This window comes from Salmo salar, chromosome ssa01 (assembly GCF_905237065.1).
Source record: "Salmo salar chromosome ssa01, Ssal_v3.1, whole genome shotgun sequence".
In the NCBI taxonomy this organism is placed as follows: domain Eukaryota; kingdom Metazoa; phylum Chordata; class Actinopteri; order Salmoniformes; family Salmonidae; genus Salmo; species Salmo salar.
Genome location: NC_059442.1, coordinates 161,767,605 through 161,792,560, shown reverse-complemented (window position 1 = coordinate 161,792,560; position 24,956 = coordinate 161,767,605). Strand labels below are relative to the sequence as shown.

General features: G+C 44.3%; 1 protein-coding gene across 2 annotated transcripts in view; it reads left to right on the top strand.

Moving 5' to 3' along the window:
* The window catches only part of slc12a2 (solute carrier family 12 member 2), an 81,938-nt gene that overhangs the window by 22,011 nt on the left and 34,971 nt on the right, over positions 1 to 24,956 (top strand). For both annotated transcript variants that reach the window (XM_014143165.2, NM_001123683.1), the window contains 2 exon segments: positions 20,607 to 20,726; positions 23,287 to 23,362. In XM_014143165.2, coding sequence (XP_013998640.1) covers positions 20,607 to 20,726; positions 23,287 to 23,362 — 196 coding nt within the window.

Sequence of the window (24,956 nt, the reverse complement as noted above, 5' to 3'; positions counted from 1 at the left end):
TCATTCAGCCTACAGTAGCAGTCAATTTGTGGTATTCAATGTAGGCCTACATTCCATGAGACTTTTTTTTTGGGGGGGGGGGAGACATGTAGGGCTTGACATTAACCTGTTTATCCACTTGTCCTTCAGACAAGGAGGTGACTGAAAATGATGTTTGATGCAAGAAACCGCTATACAAAATAAAATGCCTTATTATATCCATACCATTATTACAAAGAATCAGACAAATTATGCTACATTCTGCCTACTGACTACTTAGCTTATTCAAACATGTCTCAAAATGCAACACTGCCCCTTTAAGAAGAAAAAAAGAAGCTCTTTACCTGACTTGCTTTTCAAAGATGTCTAGAAATGTACACTCTTTGTGCTCTTGTAAGATGCAATCACTCCCCTATTACTGACTACAAATGATCTATAACTGGGCTAATAACTCACTAACTAGCAAAGGAAAGTACTGCGTTGATTCGATCCCAATTGCCACTGTAAATGGAAACGTTGATTGTCAACTAACCGTGAACACTCAACTTTCTAGAGGTAAATTCAATCTCGTGGGCTGATATTTCTTCTGCGTGTCCCAGGGGGAGCTGCGCGGCAGTCTTGGCATGCTAGTGTGCAGCTTAGAGGGAACATTGCACACACATGACTAGAGGGAGTACGACCGCAATTAATTTGATTGTGTAGGGCCGGGCTCAGACTTGCTGCTCTGTGTTAAAAAATGAAATAATAATAGACTGCCAGTGACTATGACTACCACCCGTTGTCTCGCTCGCTCTCCCTGCTGCAGCGACCACCACAGAATGTCCGTGTTGCTAAACCTGCAACATAATTACAGCCATTTCTGACTGAAAAGTTCTGTTACCGAAATTTAAGAAAAACATTCCCTCAACTCTTGCTCTCTTTACGTGACATGTATGCATCGCATGCATGTGACCAATAGAGCCTGACCTATAGCATATCATTATATCGCATAACCAATTTATTGATAAGAAACTCCAAACACTAACACGTGACAGCAAAATGGATGCAGAGGACGTGCAAAATAAACTGAACTAGAAACGCGGGAATGTTTACTGGTTGCTCAGGAAGTAAAGGGGAAGACAGATTTGTGGAATAAATTTGACTAGTTTTGGAAAATACTGGAGCTCAAGAAAAAGGTAAGGCGCTGCATGCATATTATGTGTGCCAAACAGGTGCTGTTAGATTACAATATTTTCCTGACTGTTTGGAACAATGTAAACAACACTAAATAAATTATAAGAGTCTAACATTTTTTCCCCCCCTAAAGCCTTTATTACAGCAAAGACTAAAAACAGACCCATTCATTTGTGAATGCAATTCCCGAAATTGAAAGGTTTATTTATTGTTTATGCTAATTATTCAAGGGTTGCTTTATTTTGTATTTTTTTAATTAAAATACTTATTTGCATTTCAAATCATGAATGACTCGTGTGATGACATGAACAAATGAATAATTGATACAGTAGCCTATATGTTGAAATAATATAGGCCTAAGTACAGTAAGTTAGTGTGAAGACTAAACAGGACGTGCTCTTAGGCCTACAGCTCGATGGTGGTTATACAAGGCTGTAATATAAGCTCACTAATGATAATATCATTATAATAAATAACTAATGATGATCAAAGAAAAAGGGTTATAAATATTTTTGGACAATTTGGAACAGTGTTCTGTCAAGCCTTTATTACAGCATAGCAAATATTTAAAAACTGTCAAATTTGTTATTGTTTATCTGACATGGTTATGTGAAGCTTGGTGCTCACGGAATTCATAGGTTATTAAACAAACACTCAAACAGGCAACAGAAGCAGGATTTTTCTTATTCCTGTATATACACACTACATGAATGGCGCCGGAAGAACTGGTAGCAGTTTTACGGGCGCCCAACCAATTGTGCTATTATGTGGTTTTTTTTTGCGTTATTTGTAACTTATTTTGTACATAATGTTTCTACAATCGTATATTACGAAAAAAAATTAGCTTCTGGTTATCAGGACAGCGATCACTCACCTCGGATTAGACTAAGATTTTTTCTACAACACGCAAGACACAGGACATTCTCCAAACACCCGACAGGGCCAACATCCTGTTATTTGCAAGAGGAAGCGATGCAGGTACAGAGGACAAAGAGCCGGATGCCTGGTCAGGACCTGGAAAAGGCGAGTGGGAAAGCTGCCGTTACTGCCAATACTACTCGCCAACGTGCAATCATTGGACAATAAACTAGACGAGGTACAATCCCGAATATCCTACCAACGGAACATCAAAAACTGTAATATCCTATGTTTCACGGAATCGTGGCTGAATGACGACATGGATATTCAGCTAGCGGGATATATGCTGCACCGGCAAGATAGAACAGCATACTCCGGTAAGACGAGGGGGGCGGTCTGTACATATTGTAAACAACATCTGGTGCACAAAATCTAAGGAAGTCTCTAGATTTTGCTTGCCTGAAGTAGAGTATATTTTGATAAATTGCAGGCCACACTACTTGCCTAGAGTTTTTAGCTATACTTTTAGTGGCTGTTTATTTACCACCACAGACAGATGCTGGCACTAAGACCGCACTCAGTCAGCTGTATAAGGAAATAAGAAAACAGGAAACCACTCGCCCAGAGGTGGCGCTCCTAGTGGCCGGGGACTTTAATGCAGGGAAACTTAAATCAGTTCTACCAAATTTCTATCAACATGTTAAATGTGCAACCAGAGGGAAAACAATTCTAGATCACCAGTACTCCACACACAGAGATGCGTACAAATCTCTCCCTCGCCCTCCATTTGGTAAATCCGACTACAACTCTATCCTCCGGATTCCTGCGTACAAGCAAAAATTAAAGCAGGAAGCACCAGTGACTCCGTCTATAAAAAAGGGGTCAGATGAAGCATATGCTAAACTAAAGGACTGTTCCGGGATTCTTCCGATGGCATTGAGGAGTACACCACATCAGTCACTGGCTTTATCAAAAAGTGCATCGAGGATGTCGTCCCCACAGTGACTGTACGAACATACCCCAACCAGAAGCCATGGATGACAGGCAACATTCGCACTGAGCTAAAGGGTAGAGCTGCTGCTTTCAAGGTGCGGGACTCTAACCCAGAAGCTTACAAGAAATCCTGCTATGCCCTGCAACGAACCATCAAACAGGCAAAGCGTCAATACAGGGTTAATATTGAATCATACTACACCGGCTCCGATGCTCGTTTTATGTGGCAGGGCTTGCATACTATTACAGACTTCAAAGGGAAGCACAGCTGCGAGCTGCCCAGTGACACGAGCCTACCAGATGAGCTAAATCACTTCTATGCTCGCTTCGAGGCAAGCAAAACTGAGGCATGCATGAGAGCATCAGCTGTTCCGGACGACTGTGATCACGCTCTCCGTAGCTGACGTGAGTAAGACCTTTAAACAGATCAACATACACAAGGCTGCGGGGCCAGATGGATTACCAGGATTTGTGCTCCAGGCATGTGCTGAACAACTGGCAGTTGTCTTCACTGACATTTTCAGCATGTCCCTGATTGAGTCTGTAATACCAACATGTTTCAAGCAGACCAGCATAGTCCCTGTGCCCAAGAACACAAAGGCAACCTGCGTAAATGACTACAGACCCGTAGCACTCACGTCCTTAGCCATAAAGTGCTTTGAAAGGTTGGTAATGGCTCACATCAACACCATTATCCCAGAAACCCTAGACCCACTCCAATTTGCATACCACCCAAACAGATCCACAGATGATGCAATCTCTATTGCACTCAACACTGCCCTTTCCCACCTGGACAAAAGGAACACTTATGTGAGAATGCTATTCATTGACTTCAGCTCAGCGTTCAACACCATAGTACCCTCAAAGCTCATCACTAAGCTAAGGATCCTGGGACTAAACACCTCCCTATGCAACTGGATCCTGGACTTTCTGATGGGCCACCCCCAGGTGGTGAGGGTAGGTAGCAACACATCTGCCATGCTGATCCTCAACACTGGAGCTCCCCAGGGGTGCGTGCTCAGTCCCCTCCTGTACTCCCTGTTCACCCACAACTGCATGGCCAGGCACGACTCTAACACCATCATTAAGTTTGCAGACGACACAACAGTGGTAGGCCTGATCACCGACAACGACGAGACAGCCTATAGGGAGGTCAGAGATCTGGCAGGGTGGTGCCAGAATAACAACCTATCCCTCAACGTAACCAAGACTAAGGAGATGATTGTGGACTACAGGAAAAGGACCGAGCACGCCCCCATTCTCATCTACGGGCTGTAGTGGAGCAGGTTGAGAGCTTCAAGTTCCTTGGTGTCCACATCAACAACAAACTAGAATGGTCCAAACACACACACCAAGACAGTCGTGAAGAGGGCACGACAAAGCCTATTCACCCTCAGGAAACTAAAAAGATCTGGCATGGGTCCTGAGATCCTCAGAAGGTTCTACTGCTGCAACATCGAGCGCATCCTGACTGGTTGCATCACCGCCTGGTACGGCAATTGCTCGGCCTCTGACCGCAAGGCACTACAGAGGGTAGTACGTACGGTCCAGTACATCACTGGGGCAAAGCTGCCTGCCATCCAGGACCTCTACACCAGGCGGTGTCAGAGGAAGGCCCTAAAACTTGTCAAAGACCCCAGTCACCCCAGTGATGGACTGTACTCTCTACTACCGCATGGCAAGCAGTACCGGAGTGCCAAGTACCGGAGTGCCAGGACAAAAAGGCTTCTCAACAGTTTTTACCCCCATGCCATAAGACTCCTGAACAGGTAATCAAATGGCTACCAGGACTATGCCCCCCCCCCAACCCCTCTTTTTACGCTGCTGCTACTCTCTATTTATCATATATGCATAGTCACTTTAACTACACATTCATGTACATACTACCTCAATTGGGCCGACCAACCAGTGCTCCCGCACTGGCTAACCGGGCTATCTGCGTTGTCCCCACCACCCGCCAACCCCAATTTTACACTACTGCTACTCTCTGTTCATATGTATATGTATATCATCACTTTAACCATATCTACATGTACATACTACCTCAATCAGCCTGACTAACCGGTGTCTGCATATAGCCTCGCTACTGTATATAGCCTGTCTTTTTACTGTTTTATTTCTTTACTTACCTATTGTTCACCTAATACCTTTTTTGCACTATTGGTTAGAGCCTGTAACTAAGCATTTCACTGTAAGGTCTACACCTGTTGTATTCGGTGCACGTGACAAACATTGGATTTGATTTGATGACCAAAAGTATGGGGACACCTGCTCGTCGAACCTCTCATTCCAAAATCATGGTCATTTAATATGGTGTTGGTCCCCCCTTTGCTGCTATAACGGCCTCCACTCTTCTGGGAAGGCTTTCCACTAGATGTTGGAACATTGCTGCTGGGACTTGCTTCCATTCAGCCACAAGCATTAGTGAGGTCGGGCACTGATGTTGGGCAATTAGGCCTGGCTCGCAGTCTGTGTTCCAATTCATCCGAAAGGTGTTCGATGGGGTTGAGGTCAGTGCTCTGTGCAGGTCAGTTCTTCCACGCTGATCTCGACAGACCATTTATTTATGGACCTCGCTTTGTGCATGGGGCATTGCCATGCTGAAACAGGAAAGGGCCTTCCCCTAACTGCCACAATGTTGGAAGCACAGAATCGTCTAGAATGCCGTTGTATTCTGTAGTGTTAAGATTTCTCTTCACTGGAACTAAGAGGCCTTGCCCGAACCATGAAAACCAGCCCCAGACCATTAGTCCTTCTTCAACAAACTTTACAGTTGGCACTATGCATTGGGGCAGGTAGCGTTCTCCTGGCGTCCGCCAAACCCGAACAGACATTTTTACACTCGGCTGTGGACTACCACTTCGCGGCTGAGTTGTTGTTGCTCCTAGACATTTCCACTTTACAGTAACAGTACTTACAGTTGACTGGGGCAGCTCTAGCCGTGCAGAAATTTGACGAACTGACTTGTTGGAAAAGTGGCGTCCTATGACGGTGCCACATTGAAAGTCACTGAGCTCATCAGTGAGGCCATTCTACTGTCAATGTATGTCTATGGAGATTGCATGGTTGTGTACTCGATTTTCTACACCTGTCCGCAACGGGTGTGGCTGAAATAGCCAAATCCACTCATTTGAAGGGGTGACCACACACAAAAGTATGTGTGTGTATATACAGTACCAGTCAAAAGTTGGGACAGGCCTACTCATTCCAGGGTTTTTCTTTATTTTTACTATTTTCTACATTACAAATGCGGGCCAACTCATCCCAAACCATCTCAATTGGTTTGAGGTCGGGTGATTGCGGAGGCCAGGTCATCTGATGCAGCACTCCATCACTCTCCTTCTTGGTTACACAGCCTGGAGGTGTTTTGGGTCATTTGTTCTGTTGAAAAACAAATGATAGTCCCACTAAGCTCAAACCAGATGGGATGGCGTATCGCTGCAGAATGCTGTGGTAGCTATGCTGGTTAAATGTGCCTTGAATTCTAAGTAAATCACAGTCACCAGCGAAGCACCATCACACCTCCTTGCTTCACAGTGGGAACCACACGTGCGGAGATCATCTGGTCACCGGTTCGGACCAAAAATCTCAAATTTGGACTCATTAGACCAAAGGACAGATTTCCACCGGTCTAATGTCCATTACTTGTGTTTCTTAGCCCAAGCAAGTCTCTTCTTCTTATTGGCGTCCTATAGTAGTGGTTTCTTTGCAGCAATTCGACCATGAAGGACCGATTCACAGAGTCTCCTCTGAGCAGTTGAAGTTGATGTCTTTTACTTGAATTTATTTGCGCTGCTGTTTGAGGCTGGTAACTAATGAACTTATCCTCTGCAGCAGAGGTAACTCGGTCTTTTCCTGTGGCGGTCCTCATGAGAGCCAGTTTCATCATAGCTCTTGATGGTTTTTGCGACTGCACTTCAAGAAACTTTAAAAGTTCTTGAAATTTTCTGCGTTGACTGACCTTCATGTCTTAAAGTAATGATTGACTGTTGTTTCTTTGCTTATTTGAGCTGTTCCTGCCATAATATGGACTTGGTCTTTTACCAAATAGGGCTTTCTTCTGTATACCACCCTTACCTTTGGCTCAAACGCATTAAGATGGAAAGAAATTCCACAAATGAAATTAACGCACACCTGTAAATTTAAATGCATTCGAGGTGACTACCTCATGAAGCTGATTGAGAGAATGCCAAGAGTGTGCAACGCTGTCATCAAAGCAAAGGGTGGCTATGTTGAAGATTCTCAAATATATAAAATATACATTACTGTTCAAAAGTTTGGTGTCACTTAAATGTCCTTGTTTTTGAAACTTTTTTTTCTTCCATTTTTAAAATAACATCAAATTGATCAGAAATGCAGTGTAGACATTGTTAATGTTGTAAATGACTATTGTAGCTGGAAACGGCAGATTTAAAAAAAGAAATATATATCTACGTAGGCCCATTGTCAGCAACCATCACTCCTGTGTTCCAATGGCACGTTGTGCTAGCTAATCCAAGTTTATCATTTTAAAAGGCTAATTGATCATTAGAAAACCCTTTTGCAATTATGTTAGCATAGCTGAAAACTGTTGTGCTCATTAAAAAAGCAATAAAACTGGCCTTCTTTTAGACTAGTTGACTATCTGGAGCATCAGCATTTGTGGGTTTGATTACAGGCTCAAAATGGCCAGAAACAAAGCACTTTCTTCTGAAACTCATCAGTGTATTCTTGTTCTGAGAAATGAAGGCTATTTCATGCGAGAAATTGCCAAGAAACTGAAGATCTCGCACAACGCTGTGTACTGATCCCTTCACAGAACAGCGCAAACTGGCTCTAACCAGAATAGAAAAAGTGGGAGGCCCCGGTGCACAACTGAGCAAGAGGACAGGTACATTAGTGTCTAGTTTGAGAATCCGCAACTGGCAGCTTCATTAAATAGTACCTCAAAAACAGTGAAGAGGCGACTCCGGGATGCTGGCCTTCTGGGCAGAGTTGCAAAGGAAAAGCCATATCTCAGACTGGCCAATAAAAATAAAAGATTAAGATGGGCAAAAGAGCACAGACACTGGACAGAGGAAGATTGGGAAAAAGTGTTAAGGACAGACGGATCTAAGTTTGAAGTGTTAGGATCACAAAGAAGAACATTTGTGAGATGCAGAAAAAATGAAAAGATGCTGGAGTGCTTGACACCATCTGTCAAGCATGGTGGAAGCAATATGATGGTTTAGGGGTGCTTTGGTGGTGGTAAAGTGGGAGGGTGAAAGGGATCTTGGAAAAAGGAAGGCTATCACTCCATTTTGCAACGCCATACCCTGTGGACGGAGCTTAATCGGAACCAAATTTCCTCCTACAACAGGACAATGACCAAAAGCACAGCTCTAAACTATGCAAGAACTACAGTGAGGGGAAAAAAGTATTTGGTCCCCTGCTGATTTTGTACGTTTGCCCACTGACAAAGAAATGATCAGTCTATAATTTTAATGGTAGGTTTATTTGAACAGTGAGAGACAGAATAACAACAAAATAATCCAGAAAAACGCATGTCAAAAATGTTACAAATTGATTTGCATTTTAATGAGTGGAAATAAGTATTTGACCCCCTCTGCAAAACATGACTTAGTACTTGGTGGCAAAACCCTTGTTGGCAATCAGAGGTCAGACGTTTCTTGTAGTTGGCCACCAGGTTTGCACACATCTCAGGAGGGATTTCATCCCCCTCCTCTTTGCAGATCTTCTCCAAGTCACTAAGGTTTCGAGGCTGACGTTTGGCAACTCGAACCTTCAGCTCCCTCCACAGATTTTCTATGGGATTAAGGTCTGGAGACTGGCTAGGCCACTCGAGGACCTTAATGTGCTTCTTCTTGAGCCACTCCTTTGTTGCCTTGGCCGTGTGTTTTGGGTCATTATCATGGTGGAATACCAATCCGTGACCCATTTTCAATGCCCTGGCTGAGGGAAGGAGGTTCTCACCCAAGATTTGACGGTACATGGCCCCGTCCATCGTCCCTTCTGATGCGGTGAAGTTGTCCTGTCCCCTTAGCAGAAAAACACCCCCAAAGCATAATGTTTCCACCTCCATGTTTGACGGTGGGGATGGTGTTCTTGGGGTCATAGGCAGCATTCCTTCTCCTCCAAACACGGCGAGTTGAGTTGCTGAAAAGAGCTCCATTTTGGTCTCATCTGACCACAACACTTTCACCCAGTTGTCCTCTGAATCATTCAATGTTCATTGGCAAACTTCAGACGGGCATGGATATGTGCTTTCTTGAGCAGGGGGACCTTGCGGGCGCTGCAGGATTTCAGTCCTTCACGGCGTAGTGTGTTACCAATTGTTTTCTTGGTGACTATGGTCCCAGCTGCCTTGAGATCATTGACAAGATCCTCCCGTGTAGTTCTGGGCTGATTCCTCACCGTTCTCATGATCATTGCAACTCCACGAGGTGAGATCTTGCATGGAGCCCCAGGCCGAGGGAGATTGACAGTTCTTTTGTGTTTCTTCCATTTGCGAATAATCGCACCAACTGTTGTCACCTTCTCACCAAGCTGCTTGGCGATGGTCTTGTAGCCCATTCCAGCCTTGTGTAGGTCTACAATCTTGTCCCTGACATTCTTGGAGAGCTCTTTGGTCTTGGCCATGGTAGAGAGTTTGGAATCTGATTTGATTGCTTCTGTGGACAGGTGTCTTTTATACAGGTAACAAACTGAGATTAGGAGCACTCCCTTTAATAGTGTGCTCCTAATCTCAGCTGTATAAAAGACACCTGGGAGCCAGAAATCTTGCTGATTGAGAGGGGGTCAAATACTTATTTCCCTCATTAAAATGCAAATTCATTTAACATTTTTGACATGCATTTTTTTGTTGTTATTCTGTCTCTCACTGTTCAAATAAACCTACCATTAAAATTATAGACTGATCATTTCTTTGTCAGTGGGCAAACGTACAAAATCAGCTGGGGATCAAATACTTTTTTCCCTCACTGTATTTAGGGAAGAAGCAGTTAGCTGGTGTTCTGTCTGTGCTGGACACTCTATTATAGTCACCCGATCTCAACCCTATTGAGCTGTTGTGGGAGCAGCTTGACCGTATGGTGCGTAAGAAGTGCCCTTCAAGCCAATTCAACTTGTGGAAAGCGCTTCAGGAAGCATGGGGTGAAATCTCTTCAGATTACCTCAACAAATTGACAACTAGAATGCCAAAGGTCTGCAAGGCTGCAAATGGAGGATTCTTTGACAAAAATTAAGTTTGAAGGACACTTATTTCAATTAAAAATACTTTTTTATAACCTTGTCAACATCTTGACTATGTTTCCTATTCACTTTGCAACTCATTTCATGTAGGTTCTCATGGAAAACAAGGACATTTCTAAGTCACCCCAAACTTTTGAACGGTAGTGTATTTTGATTTAACAAATTTTTTGGGTTACTTAACTATTCTACAATGTAGAAAATAGTAAAAATGAAGAACCCTTGAATGAGTAGGTGTGTTTGACTGGTACTGTATATGTGGATGGATTGATGGAGGATTTAAACAAAATAAGAAACGTTCCCCTCTGTCAACTGTTTATTTTCAGCAAATGTAACGTGTAAATATTTGTATGAACATAACAAGATTCAACAACTGAGACATAAACTGAACAAGTTCCACAGACGTGACTAACATAAATGGAATAATGTGTCCCTGAACAAAGGGAGGGGAGGGGGGGGTCAAAATCAAAAGTAACAGTCAGTATCTGGTGTGGCCACCAGCTGCATTAAGTACTGCAGTGCATCTCCTTGTGGACTGCACTAGATTTGCCAGTTCTTGCTGGAAGATGTTACCCCACTCTTCCACCAAGACACCTGCAAGTTCCCGGACATTTCTGGGGGAATGGCCCTAGCCCTCACTCTCCGATCCAACAGGTCCCAGACGTACTCAATGAGATTGAGATCTGGGCTCTTTGCTGGCCATGGCAGAACACTGACATTCCTGTCTTGCAGTAAATCACGCACAGAACGAGCAGTTCGTCTGGTGGCATTGTCATGCTGGAGGGTCATGTCAGGATGACCCTGCAGGAAGGGTACCACATGAGGGAGGAGGATGTCTTCCCTGTAACGCACAGCGTTGAGATTGCCTGCAATGACAACAAGCTCAGTCCGATGATGCTGTGACACACCGCCCCAGACCATGACGGACCCTCCACCTCCAAATCGATCTCGATCCAGAGTACAGGCCTCGGTGTAACGCTCATTCCTTCGACGATAAACGCGACTCCGACCATCACCCCTGGTGAGACAAAACTGCGACTCGTCAGTGAAGAGCACTATTTGCCCTTCCTGTCTGGTCCTGCGACGGTGGGTTTGTGCCCATAGGCGACGTTGTTGCCGGTGATGTCTGGTGAGGACCTGCCTTACAACAGGCTACAAGCCCTCAGTCCAGCCTCTCTCAGCCTATTGCGGACAGTCTAAGCACTGATGGAGGGATTGTGATTTCCTGGTGTAACTCAGGCAATTGTTGCTGCCATCCTGTACCTGTCCCGCAGGTGTGATGAACCGATCCTGTGCAGGTGTTGTTACACGTGGTCTGCCACTGTGAGGACGATCAGCTGTCCGTCCAATCTCCCTGTAGCGCTGTCTTAGGCGTCTCACATTACAGCCATTGCAATTTATTTCCCTGGCACATCTACAGTCCTCATGCCTCCTTGCAGCATTCCTAAGGCACGTTCACACAGATGAGTAGGGAACCTGGGCATCTTTATTTTGGTGTTTTTCAGAGTCAGAAGAAAGGCCTCTTTTTAGTGTCCTAAGTTTTCATAACTGTGATCTTAATTGCCTACCGTCTGTAAGCTGTTAGTGTCTTAACGACCGTTCCACAGGTGCATGTTCATTAATTGTTTATGGTTCATTGAACAAGCATGGGAAAGTGTTTAAACCCTTTAAAATGAAGATCTGTGAAGTTATTCCGATTTTTACGAATTTACTTTGAAAGACAGGGTCCTGAAAAAGGGACGTTTATTTTTTTTCTGAATTTAGATATGTTAGTGCCACTGAATTAATTTAAAATTAATGGGAGAGTGTTTTTTTTAGGCTGGATCATGTATGTTTTAATGATGTTATGTATTGATTGTTGCTGCCTTCTTGGCCAGGCCTCCCTTGAAAAAGAGACTCAGGGTGTCAATGGGCTTTTCCTGGTTAAATAAAGGTTAAATCAAAAAATTAAACTTGAGAATGAGTGAGAGAGTGAGACTCGTGGGAAGTGACACAGAGCTGTTATAGGACCAGGGCACAAATGTTATAATCAATAATTGTGCTCTTTTATTCAACCATCTTACGTATAAAACCTTATTTGTTAATTGAAAATTGTGAATAACTCACCACAGGTTAATGAGAAAGGTGTGCTTGAAAGGATGCTCATAACTCTGCAAAATTGGGTTGTATTGGAGAGGGTCTGTCTTAAATCCTTTTCCACACACAGTCTGTGCCTGTATTTAGATTTCATGCTAGTGATGGCTGAGAATCCACTCTCACATAAGGTACATGGTTGCAAAGGACATCAGTGTCTTAACAGAGTGATTTTCCAAGGCAGGATACTCTGAGCACAGCTCAATCCAGAAATCTGGCAGTGGCTTTGGATTTTAAATGACATTTTCACAGAACCGCTTGCAATTTCGATGAGGCTCTCTTGTTCAGATATTGGTAAGTGGATTGGAGGCAGGGAATGAAAGGGATAACGAATCCAGTTTGTCATCCATTTCGGGAAAGTACCTGTGTAATTGTGCACCCAGCTCACTCGGGTGCTTCGCTGTTTGACGTTGTCCATAAGCTTGTTCATTTGCACACACATTGATGGAAAGACCTGTGTGTTGTCCTTGTTAATGCAGACAGAGAAGAGCTCCAACTTCTTAATCATAGCCTCAATTTAGTCCCGCACATTGAATATACAGTGAGGGGGGGGGGAAGTATTTGATCCCCTGCTGATTTTGTACGTTTGCCCGCTGACAAAGAAATGATCAGTCTATAATTTTAATGGTAGGTTTATTTGAACAGTGAGAGACGGAATAACAACAACAAAAAATCCAGAAAAGTGCATGTCAAAAATGTTACAAATGAATTTGCATTTTAATGAGGGAAATAAGTATTTGACCCCCTCTCAATCAGAAAGATTTCTGGCTCCCAGGTGTCTTTTATACAGGTAACGAGCTGAGATTAGGAGCACACTATTAAAGGGAGTGCTCCTAATCTCAGTTTGTTACCTGTATAAAAGACACCTGTCCACAGAAGCAATCAATCACTCAGATTCGAAACTCTCCATCATGGCCAAGACCAAAGAGCTCTCCGATGATGTCAGGGACAACATTGTAGACCTACACAAGGCTGGAATGGGCTACAAGGCCATCGCCAAGCAGCTTGGTGAGAAAGTGACAACAGTTGGTGTGATTATTCGCAAATGGAAGAAACACAAAAGAACTGTCAATCTCCCTCGGCCTGGGGCTCCTCCATGCAAGATCTCACCTCGTGGAGTTGCAATGCTCATGAGAACGGTGAGGAATCAGCCCAGAACTACACGGGAGGATCTTGTCAATGATCTCAAGGCAGCTGGGACCATAGTCACCAAGAAAACAATTGGTGACACACTACGCCGTGAAGGACTGAAATCCTGCAGCGCCCGCAAGGTCCCCCTGCTCAAGAAAGCACATATCCATGCCCGTCTGAAGTTTGCCAATGAACATTGAATGATTCAGAGGACAACTGGGTGAAAGTGTTGTGGTCAGATGAGACCAAAATGGAGCTCTTTGGCATCAACTCAACTCGCCGTGTTTGGAGGAGGAGGAATGCTGCCTATGACCCCAAGAACACCATCCCCACCGTCAAACATGGAGGTGGAAACATTATGCTTTGGGGGTGTTTTTCTGCTAAGGGGACAGGACAACTTCACCGCATCAGAAGGGACGATGGACGGGTCCGTGTACCGTCAAATCTTGGGTGAGAACCTCCTTCCCTCAGCCAGGGCATTGAAAATGGGTCGTGGATGGGTATTCCACCATGACAATGACCCAAAACACACGGCCAAGGCAACAAAGGAGTGGCTCAAGAAGAAGCACATTAAGGTCCTCGAGTGGCCTAGCCAGTCTCCAGACCTTAATCCTATAGAAAATCTGTGGAGGGAGCTGAAGGTTCGAGTTGCCAAACGTCAGCCTCGAAACCTTAATGACTTGGAGAAGATCTGCAAAGAGGAGTGGGACAAAATCCCTCCTGAGATGTGTGCAAACCTGGTGGCCAACTACAAGAAACGTCTGACCTCTGTGATTGCCAACAAGGGTTTTGCCACCAAGTACAAAGTCATGTTTTGCAGAGGGGTCAAATACTTATTTCCCTCATTTAAAATGCAAATCAATTTATAAAATTTGACATGCGTTTTTCTGGATTCTTTTGTTGTTATTCTGTCTCTCACTGTTCAAATAAACCTACCATTAAAATTATAGACTAATTTCTTTGTCAGTGGGCAAACGTACAAAATCAGTAGGGGATCAAATACTTTTTTCCCCTCACTGTAGTTGCGAAGAGTCTCTGTAATCCTAGATTCAGATCATTCATGCGAGTGGAAAAAAACATCACAATTCCTGACATTTAATCCTAGTAAAAACTCCCTGTCTTAGGTTAGTTAGGATCACCACTTTATTTTAAGAATGTGCAATGTCAGAATAATAGTGATTTATTTCTTCACATTCCCAGTGGGTCAGGAGTTTACATACGCTCAATTAGTATTTGGTAGCATTGCCTTTAAGTTGTTTAAACTTGGGTCAAACGTTTCGGGTAGCCTTCCACAAGCTTCCCACAAGTTGGGTGAATTTTTGCCCATTCCTCCTGACAGAGCTGGTGTAACTGAGTCAGGTTTGTAGGACTCCTTGCTCACATACACTTTTTCAGTTCTGCCCACAAATGTTCTATAGGATTGAGGTCAGGGCTTTGTGATGGCCACTCCAATACCTTGACTTTGTTGTCCTTAAGCCATTTTTCCACAACTTTGGAAGTATTCTTGGGGTCATTGTCCATTTGGAAGACCCATTTGCGACCAAGCTTTAACTTCCTGACTGATGTCTTGATGTTGCTTCAATATATCAACATAATTTTCCTGCCTCATGATGCCATCTATTTTGTGAAGTGCACCAGTCCCTCCTGCAGCAAAGCACCCCACAACATGATGTTGCCACCCCCTGCTTCATGGTTGGGATGGTGTTCTCTGGCTTGCGAGCATCCCCCCTTTTCCTCAAAACATAACAATGTTCATTATGGCCAAACAGTTTGTTTATCCAAAAGGTACGATCTTTGTCCCCATGTGCAGTTGCAAACCGTAGTCTGGCTTTTTTATGGCGGTTTTGGAGCAGTGGCTTCTTACTTGCTGAGCGGCCTTTCAGGTTATGTTGATACAGGACTCATTTTACTGTGGATATAGATACTTTTTTTTTTTACCGGGTTCCTCCAGCATCTTCACAAGGTCCTTTGCTGTTATTCTGGGATTGATTTGCACTTTTCGCACCAAAGTACTTTAATCTCTAGGCGACAGAATGCGTCTCCTTCCTGAGCGGTATGATGGCTGCGTGGTCCCATGGGTGTTTATACTTGTGTACTATTGTTTGTACAGATGAACGTGGTACCTTCAGGCATTTTGGAAATTGCTCCCAAGGATGAACTAGACTTGTGGAGGTCTACAATTTTTTTTCTGAGGTCTTGGCTGATTTCTTTTTAATTTTCCATGAAATAAATCTTCAGGTACACCGCCAATTGACTCAAATGACGTCAATTGGCCTATCAGAAGCTTCTAAAGCCATGACATTTTCGTGAATTGTCCAAGCTGTTTAAAGGCACAGTTAACTTAGTGTATGTAAACTTCTGACCCACTGGAATTGTGATACAGTGAATGATGTGAAATAATCTGTCTGTAAACAGTTGTAGGAAAAAATCACTTGTCATGCACAAAGTAGATGTCCTAACCGACTTGCCAAAACTATAGTTAACAAGAAATTTGTGGAGTGGTTGAAAAACGAGTTTTAATGACTCCAACCTAAGTGCATGTAAACTTCCGACTTCAACTGTACACGAGAGTTCAGGGGCCTTGCTTTAACAAAGTTAACCATTTTCACTGTAGTGTCCAAAACGTCAGGCATTCTCTTGGCATAAAAAGCCTTGCGGTTGATGCTGCAGTGTACACAAGTGGCGTCGGGAGCAACTGTTGCACACGTGTTACCACTCCACTATGTCTCCCTGTCATGGCTTTAGCGTCATCAGTACAGATGCCAACATGAGCAGCAGCTACGTTTGGCTACATACGGACCGTTAGTGGTCTTCCCGCGAGAGAGTAACGGTTAATGTGATTGGATGTTAATTATTTGACTAGGCTACCTGTATTTGACATTGGGTTGTTATTTTGCTGAACACTAGATGGTTTCATTTTATTTTTGGCAGTGAAACAAGGCTACTCAGGTGAGGGGAGGAGGGACTCACCCAAATGTATAGCCCAGTTGGAAAATATAAATGGACTGTCTGAAAATGTGAAGGGGAAAAAAATGTGAATTACATTTTTATTTGGTGTACCCCCGCGGCATCCAGTTTGGGAATACCTGGTCTAGGAAATGGCGGCAATTCAACAGTGTACTGATGTGTTTCAGTACAGTGGACAGCGACCGCAATCCAAAGCGCGTTTGTTATGAAATAATATTTTTATTAGTGTTGCACCATTGTTCTTACATAATATAACCATATACATTTTTAGTACCATATGTCTTTGAGTGATGGACTGTGCCATCCCCACGGCCTCCACAATGGATCAGTCCACTCAGACAGGTGAGAATCAGACAGGTGTCTTGTACACCAGGATTTTAAAAATGTATTTGCTACTGCTCAGAATTAGACAGAATTAGCCTATAATGTGCTCAGGGAAAAAGCGAGCATCTTTGTAACTAACACTGACCACCTGCTCTACCAAGATATCATCATTGGCTATTAATTTAAAGCACTGAGTAATTGACTAGTTAACATTCAACACATACTTATGACTGACAAGGTAATTTTTAGCTCTAAAGACTGTACTCCTGGTCAATGTGCTAGTAATCTCTCGGGCTCAGGACATGAGCATGCCAAAAGTGATTAGAGGACGTGTTCTAGATGTGTGAATTTTTTCCCGGCTTTTAAAACCCCCTGTAGATTGTAGTGACTTTTTTTTAGACTCACTAGAAGGCGGAGTAAGTAGTTTGCTGACATGAGCCTGACATGTCTCAACATGGGTATTCTTTTAAACTGCTGATCCGCTTAAAATATTCCAGACCGACCTAGCTAGCATCAAGGCTCCTCTCCAACAGTGGCTGATGTCATGCCTACCTGCTCAACGACTTTCAGAGGATTCCTGTGTCCCAGTCAACTCTCCGAGACGCCCTGAGGGCTGCTGACTAACAAAGAGACAGAGTTAGATGGGATGCATGACTCACTTCCTGAGGCTCTGGGTCTTGCCCCTCACTAGCAGCTAATCTATTGTTGGTCTATCCATGACCTAATACTATTGGTTGTTTTCCAGATCGTCCCTTCCTCCTGTGTTGAGAGCAAATGACAAGAATTTTAGTTTGTCTGCTTTTCATGAAGATTTCTTCCTTGTGAGCTGGGAATTGGGACTGTCAAATTTCAGTCTCGCTGCTATCATAGCTGAGAAGCGCTAGTTTGTTTGAGAAGAGGTTGGTTACTTAGTGGTCTGACTAGACAGACCTATTGAGGCAGTAGTAGAGACCTATTTCCTAGCTCAATGTGTTTGCTGTTCATCCCACCCTCCCGATGCTTGTCCCCACATGCCCCCCCCCCCCCCTCTCACCTGGCCCCTGGCAGCGACTCACAGGTCCCCCACTGAGGAGCGTTGACAACCCTAACCGACAATACCATCCCTTTTTTAATTTCCTAGAATCTCCCATCACCTCCCTCAATAGCCCAGTGTACCTGCCACTACCAGACCCCAGCAAAGCTGCTGAGTCATTGTTAGGGGACGCAGGCAGGAGCTCTTGTTGACAGATGGCCTTGGCGAGGCAAAGCTGAGCACCCTTCCCTCTACACAGCCCATCCCCGTCACATGCTGGGGTACATGCCAGAAGCGCCGTGCTCTTTTATAATTTACACACCTATTTATACATCTATTGTAATGGAACCACACCTCCGATCAATTTACCTACCCGACATGCTAGAGTAGATGGTGACGTTTCCCCCCATAGGTTTCATCCTTCCATGAACCCGTTTAATCTCCTGTATACACAAAACCAAAAGCGAGGATTACGTTTTGTTTGATGGTGTCAGAGCTTCCCAACAGAATCCTCTTTACCATCAGATAATACACAAACACTTGGTAGGCTATTCTGTTAAGTGGCTGAGTGTAGCACTGTGTTACTTCAGGCATCAGCCGGTGGTTGCTAAGATGAGTGAAAGGGGATGGGGTGGGTCGTCCTTGAAGGAGGTGCGCATAATGCTGAGGAAGAGGACAAGAGAACCCCAAGGGAAGGGTGTGAGGAGGAGGAGAAACTCCACTCTTCACTTTTTTTTTTCTCTAGAGACACTTGTCCTGAGAGCTGAGAGTGACTCATGTAGAGACCACATCTAGCATCAACTCATTTTTATGACTCTCTCATGATCTATTGATCTTTACAGGTAGAAAATAGTGCAGAGTCATTCGGCACTGGTTGATCAGTAGCTACAGTAGCGTACCTTCCAAAACAGTTAAGTGAGTCACTATGTACATGATGGGCAGAATGAAAGTTGAAACAAATTAAATAAATGATCGTGGAATGGTGGCGCTTTATTCTGCAACTCGATAACGCTGGCCAATAAATTTGCCCATCCGATAGCTAGCATGATGAGTCCGTCTCCTAGTGCCTGGAGCGGGGTGAACATCACTGTCCTTATCACTGAACACTGAGGGCAATGCCCCTGCTGTATCAGCCAGCCTGTATCTGTTTTGTAATGTAACACGGTCACCCTATGGACTGGGGCTATCAATAAACCCAAGGTCATCCATACATTCAATGAACACTCTCCACGTCGTCTCTCATCACCCTCTAATGTGCCTGAGGGCACAGTACGTCAACTGACTTTGTGGCGTCGTGGGCCTTGGAATGCCAATCCTAGGTAAATGAAGGACCGTGGACGAGAACAAGCCCTGTATTGTCACGTTGGCCAGACCTTATCTCCGGTTCCTGTGTCAATCTTCCTGAAATGAAGACTGCGGACCCGTATCTGGCCCTCTCTGGGCCTGAGTGGTGTATTGAACGCTGGCAGAACATCAATACCCTTTCGAGCGCGCAGCTGGGTGGACGTTTGCATGCAGTCGATGGTTACTTATTTTTCCACACTGCCAGTGGCGATTGGGTTAATCACTATACATGTGTAAAATGTCGTTTGGGGTCAGCCTTTGGTTCAGTGGCCGTAAAGCAGGAAGTCTAGGCTAATTTTAAGATCCTGTCTTCAAGCTTCCTCTTTTTCTGGGCCTTATTTCTGCCTTAATCGGTGGGGAGTACCAGGAACGGTATGTTGTGAAGGCCTTTGAATTGAAATATTTTGTAATATTTTTTTCACCTTTTATTTAACCAGGTAGGCTAGTTGAGAACAAGTTCTCATTTGCAACTGCAACCTGGCCAAAATAAAGCAAAGCAATTTGACACATACAGCAACAGAGTTACACATGGAATAAACAAAACATACAGTCAATAATACAGTAGGGGGAAAAAGTCTATATACAGTTAGTGCAAATGAGGTAAGATAAGGGAGTTAAGGCAATTAATAGGCCATGGTGGTGAAGTAATTACAATATAGCAATTAAACACTGGAATGGTGGATGTGCAGAAGATGAATGTGCAAGTATAGATACTGGAGTGCAAAGGAGCAAGATAAATAAATAAATAAATAAACAGTATGGGAAATGAGGTAGATGGGCTGTTTACAGGCTATGTGCAGTGATCTGTGAGCTGCTCTGACAGCTGGTGCTTAAAGCTAGTGAGGGAGATATGAGTCTCAAGCTTCAGTGATTTTTGCAGTTCGTTCCAGTCATTGGCAGCAGAGAACTGGAAGGAATTGAGATAGTGAGATATACCTGCTGGAGCGCGTGCTACGAGTGGGTGCTGCTATGGTGACCAATGAGCTGAGATAAGGTGGGGCTTTACCTAGCAGAGACTTGTAGATAACCTGTAGCCAGTGGGTTTGGAAGCGAGGGCCAACGAGTATGAAGCGAGGGCCAACCAACGAGAGCGTACAGGAATGCGTGGCTTCCTCTCCTGTGCTGTCCCTGGTGAGGGTGGGCTGGGTGGGACTGCAGACTGGGGGCGTCCTGCGCAACATAGATGGAACAGCATGGGGCGGTGGGCACTGAGAGACCAACCCAGTGGGGTAGCCACCCACTTCACGGCATTGTCTCTGCACAGCAGGGATGCTTCCTGTGTTTGACCTTCTCCAGCCAATACAACCACAGATGAATAGGTGTCTGTGTGGAAGCTAGGGAGTTTTCTCTATCGGATAAAGATCAAAATAAGATCTTGTAGATTGTGTCAACTGCACATTACTTTAATAAGGGTCTTTTTCCATTGTGTGCTGACCATAGCCTGTCTGTCTTGTTCTGTTTGCAGGAGCCGTTTGAGGATGGCTTCGCCAACGGGGATGAGCTCACCCCGGCCGAGGAGGCCGCAGCCAAGGAGGCGTCCGAGCCCAAGGGAGCAGTCAAGTTCGGATGGATCAAAGGGGTGCTGGTGAGTATTCAACCGACACGCTGGTCGGACATTTTTGACATCTTGAGAGCGTTGGCCTCCTGGTTACCTTATTGTTATGTGACACTATCTGTGTGTGTTTCTCTCATTTAGCAGACATTTTCATTCAAAGTGACTTACAGTAATGCTTGCATAAATGTTTTACGCCTGGGTGGTCCCTGGAATTGTACCCACTATCCTGGCGTTGCAAGAGCCATGCTATAGCAATTGCGCTACAGAGGACCAATGTGAAATTTCTGCCTCTACAATTGGTACTGCATAAGCACTTCTCTTTTTAGTCCTGACATTGTAGGGAATGCAGTGTCCTCAAGTTATTCTTGAACACAGTGTTCAATGGCATAGACCAGGGATCATCTAGATTCAGCCGTGGGACAATGTTTTTGTTGAGCGAATGGTTGCGGGGGGTGGGGGCGGAACATAAATGCTAATCATTTCTAGACTGCAAATTGACCGCAAGAAGCCCCCTCATTCAAAGTACAGAAAATTCCTTCAGACTCCCACAATTAGGCTCTGTAGTATAAAGGTCCCAGATGGTTACTTAAACTTTATTTGGAATTCAAATATCAATATGCACGCATTATCATTGGACTAAGTCCCGTGGCTGCCCTTTTATTTTTATATATATATATATATTTTTAGCATAGAAAAAAAACTAAAGTGGTAGATTACATGAGCATGTCACCAAACAAATTGAGGTGTGTGTCGATCACACTCTACAGGATTCTAGCAAGAATTACTTTTGCTGATTAATCCTTCTAGGTCTGTCCAGGCCATAGCATGTTTCTGAGACTCTAGTGCACATGTGTCAAACCCATTCCAAGGAGGGTCGAGTGTTTGCAGTTTTTCGCTCCTCCCTTGTACTTGATTTGATGAATTAAAGTCACTAATTAGTAAGGAATTCTCCTCACCATGGTTGTCTAGTGTTTAATTGAAATGGAAAAAAGAAAACCCAGAAAACACTAGGCCCTCCATGGAATTAGTTTGACAGCCCTGCTCTTGTGTGAGCATCTGCCATGGTTGTAGCACAGTGTTTCCCAAACTTGGTCCTCGGAACCCCAAGGGTGGACATTTTGTTTTTTTGTTTGTTTTGCCCTTGCTCAGCTGATTCAAAGAATTAAACCTTGATGATTAGTTGATTATTTGAATTAGCTTTGTAGTGTTAGGGGGGAAAAAACTAAACGTGCACTTCTGGGGTCCCCAGGACCGAGTTTGGGGAAAGATTGTTTTAGCTACTTATCACACAGTGCATAGTTTTCAAAATGTACAGTACTTTTAACTGCATCCTCAATTTTCAACTCTACTGATAGTTTTGTCACAGACTGTTGAGTTAAATAGCAAATGTGTCTACTCTGGTCTTGGCACCTGCGCTCTAGCCAACAGCTTGCAGACAGTGCGGCTAGGCTGTTGGGGTGGCTAGTCTACATGATGAGTTTGTTATGGATATGATATTTTTATTTGTCAAGCATCGATCATCATGTCGCCGGAGTTAGACCCTCGATTATTTATTGGAAAGCAGCATCAAGCTCATCACCATGCACTTTCACCACCCTGTGACATTTGTCATAATGTATTTAATCTGTAGGCTAATGAACTGCATGCTTTCCCGAGTAGTGGTGGGAGGACCACACACCATGTCACTGCATGACTCCAAGTGTACTTCGAAATAACAGTTATATCAATATTTGCACATAAATGACTTTTCCACTGCCATTTCCCGCATAATTAATTTTACACACAAAAGATCCCACAATGTCGAACAAACAAATTGTTCGACATTTATAAAAGTACACAACTTCCTGTTTCCATCACTGCTGTCATTTTTTTATTGGGTCTTTACTGTGGATGGAAACGTGGTCAATGATTTTTATGCACTTGAAATGGATAAAACTGTGGTAGATATTAATCAATGTTCTTAGAGGTTGACAGTGATTTGAATAGGCTAGTTATTATCATTTTATTTTTTACTTACATCAGCCTTGGCCAGGCTTAGTCGGGCAGCCAACATTTATTTTAGCATGTCATACACGGATATCAACATTTTAATATCATGTATTTCATTGTTGTCCAAAGTTTTCCAATTTATATCAGGACTTTAATCCCTGTTTGAACCGTTTTTCTGACCTTAAGTTGCAATCTTGGTGCTTGTAGCAATTTTGAATAGACAAGTCGATGCCAAGGCGAAACTGCTACTTTCACTAGGTTTGGAATTTTGCCCTTTAACATTCGGTTCAAATTTTGATTGAATCCTCATCAGTGCCCAGTTTTTCAAAAGTTACGCCTATCTATCTGTATTTTGCCTATCGGATAGGATTAAATGCGTAGAAATCATTGACTTGAATGGTACTCCCGTTCTTTTCATTGTATTTCTATGCATTTAATTCTATCCGATAACTTTTGAAAAGCAGGGCCCAGGTCTTGGATATCTAATCAGTGGATTCCCACTGACAATGTTCCAAGACCAGGTTATTGGAAGGCTCTCTGCTGAGTGAAGTGTTCACGTTACCTGACATGCGTCCTAACTGCCACCCCTTCCTCTGTGCAGGTGCGCTGCATGTTGAACATTTGGGGCGTGATGCTCTTCATCCGCATGTCATGGATCGTGGGCCAGGCGGGAATTGGTAAGACGACACCCTGGAGTTGAGCTTGGGAGTCTGTGAATTACTCTTTTTATATACACTGCTCAAAAAAATAAAGGGAACACTTAAACAACACAATGTAACTCCAAGTCAATCACACTTCTGTGAAATCAAACTGTCCACTTAGGAAGCAACACTGATTGACAATACATTTCACATGCTGTTGTGCAAATGGAATAGACAACAGGTTGAAATTATAGGCAATTAGCAAGACACCGCCAATAAAGGAGTGGTTCTGCAGGTGGGGACCACAGACCACTTCTCAGTTCCTATGCTTCCTGGCTGATGTTTTGGTCATTTTTGAATGCTGGCGGTGCTTTCACTCTAGTGGTAGCATGAGACGGAGTCTACAACCCACACAAGTGGCTCAGGTAGTGCAGCTCATCCAGGATGGCACATCAATGCGAGCTGTGGCAAGAAGGTTTGCTGTGTCTGTCAGCGTAGTGTCCAGAGCATGGAGGCACTACCAGGAGACAGGCCAGTACATCAGGAGATGTGGAGGAGGCCGTAGGAGGGCAACAACCCAGCAGCAGGACCGCTACCTCCGCCTTTGTGCAAGGAGGAGCAGGAGAAGCACTGCCAGAGCCCTGCAAAATGACCTCCAGCAGGCTACGAATGTGCATGTGTCTGCTCAAACGGTCAGAAACAGACTCCATGAGGGTGGTATGAGGGCCCGACGTCCACAGGTGGGGGTTGTGCTTACAGCCCAACACCGTGCAGGACGTTTGGCATTTGCCAGAGAACACCAAGATTGGCAAATTCGCCACTGGCACCCTGTGCTCTTCACAGATAAAAGCAGGTTCACACTGAGCACGTGACAGACGTGACAGAGTCTGGAGACGCCGTGGGAAACGTTCTGCTGCCTGAAACATCCTCCAGCATGACCGGTTTGGCGGTGGGTCAGTCATGGTGTGGGGTGGCATTTCTTTGGGGGCCGCACAGCCCTCCATGTGCTCGCCAGAGGTAGCCTGACTGCCATTAGGTACCGACATGAGATCCTCAGACCCCTTGTGAGACCATATGCTGGTGCGGTTGGCCCTGGGTTCCTCCTAATGCAAGACAATGCTAGACCTCATGTGGCTGGAGTGTGTCAGCAGTTCCTGCAAGAGGAAGGCATTGATGCTATGGACTGGCCCGCCCGTTCCCCAGACCTGAATCCAATTGAGCACATCTGGGACATCATGTCTCACTCCATCCACCAACGCCACGTTGCACCACAGACTGTCCAGGAGTTGGCGGATGCTTTAGTCCAGGTCTGGGAGGAGATCCCTCAGGAGACCATCCGCCACCTCATCAGGAGCATGCCCAGGCGTTTTAGGGAGGTCATACAGGCACGTGGAGGCCACACACACTACTGAGCCTCATTTTGACTTGTTTTAAGGACATTACATCAAAGTTGGATCAGCTTGTAGTGTGGTTTTCCATTTTAATTTTGAGTGTGACTCCAAATCCAGACCTCCATGGGTTGATAAATTGGATTTCCATTGATTATTTTTGTGTGATTTTGTTGTCAGCACATTCAACTATGTAAAGAAAAAAGTATTTAATAAGATTATTTCTTTCATTCAGATCTAGG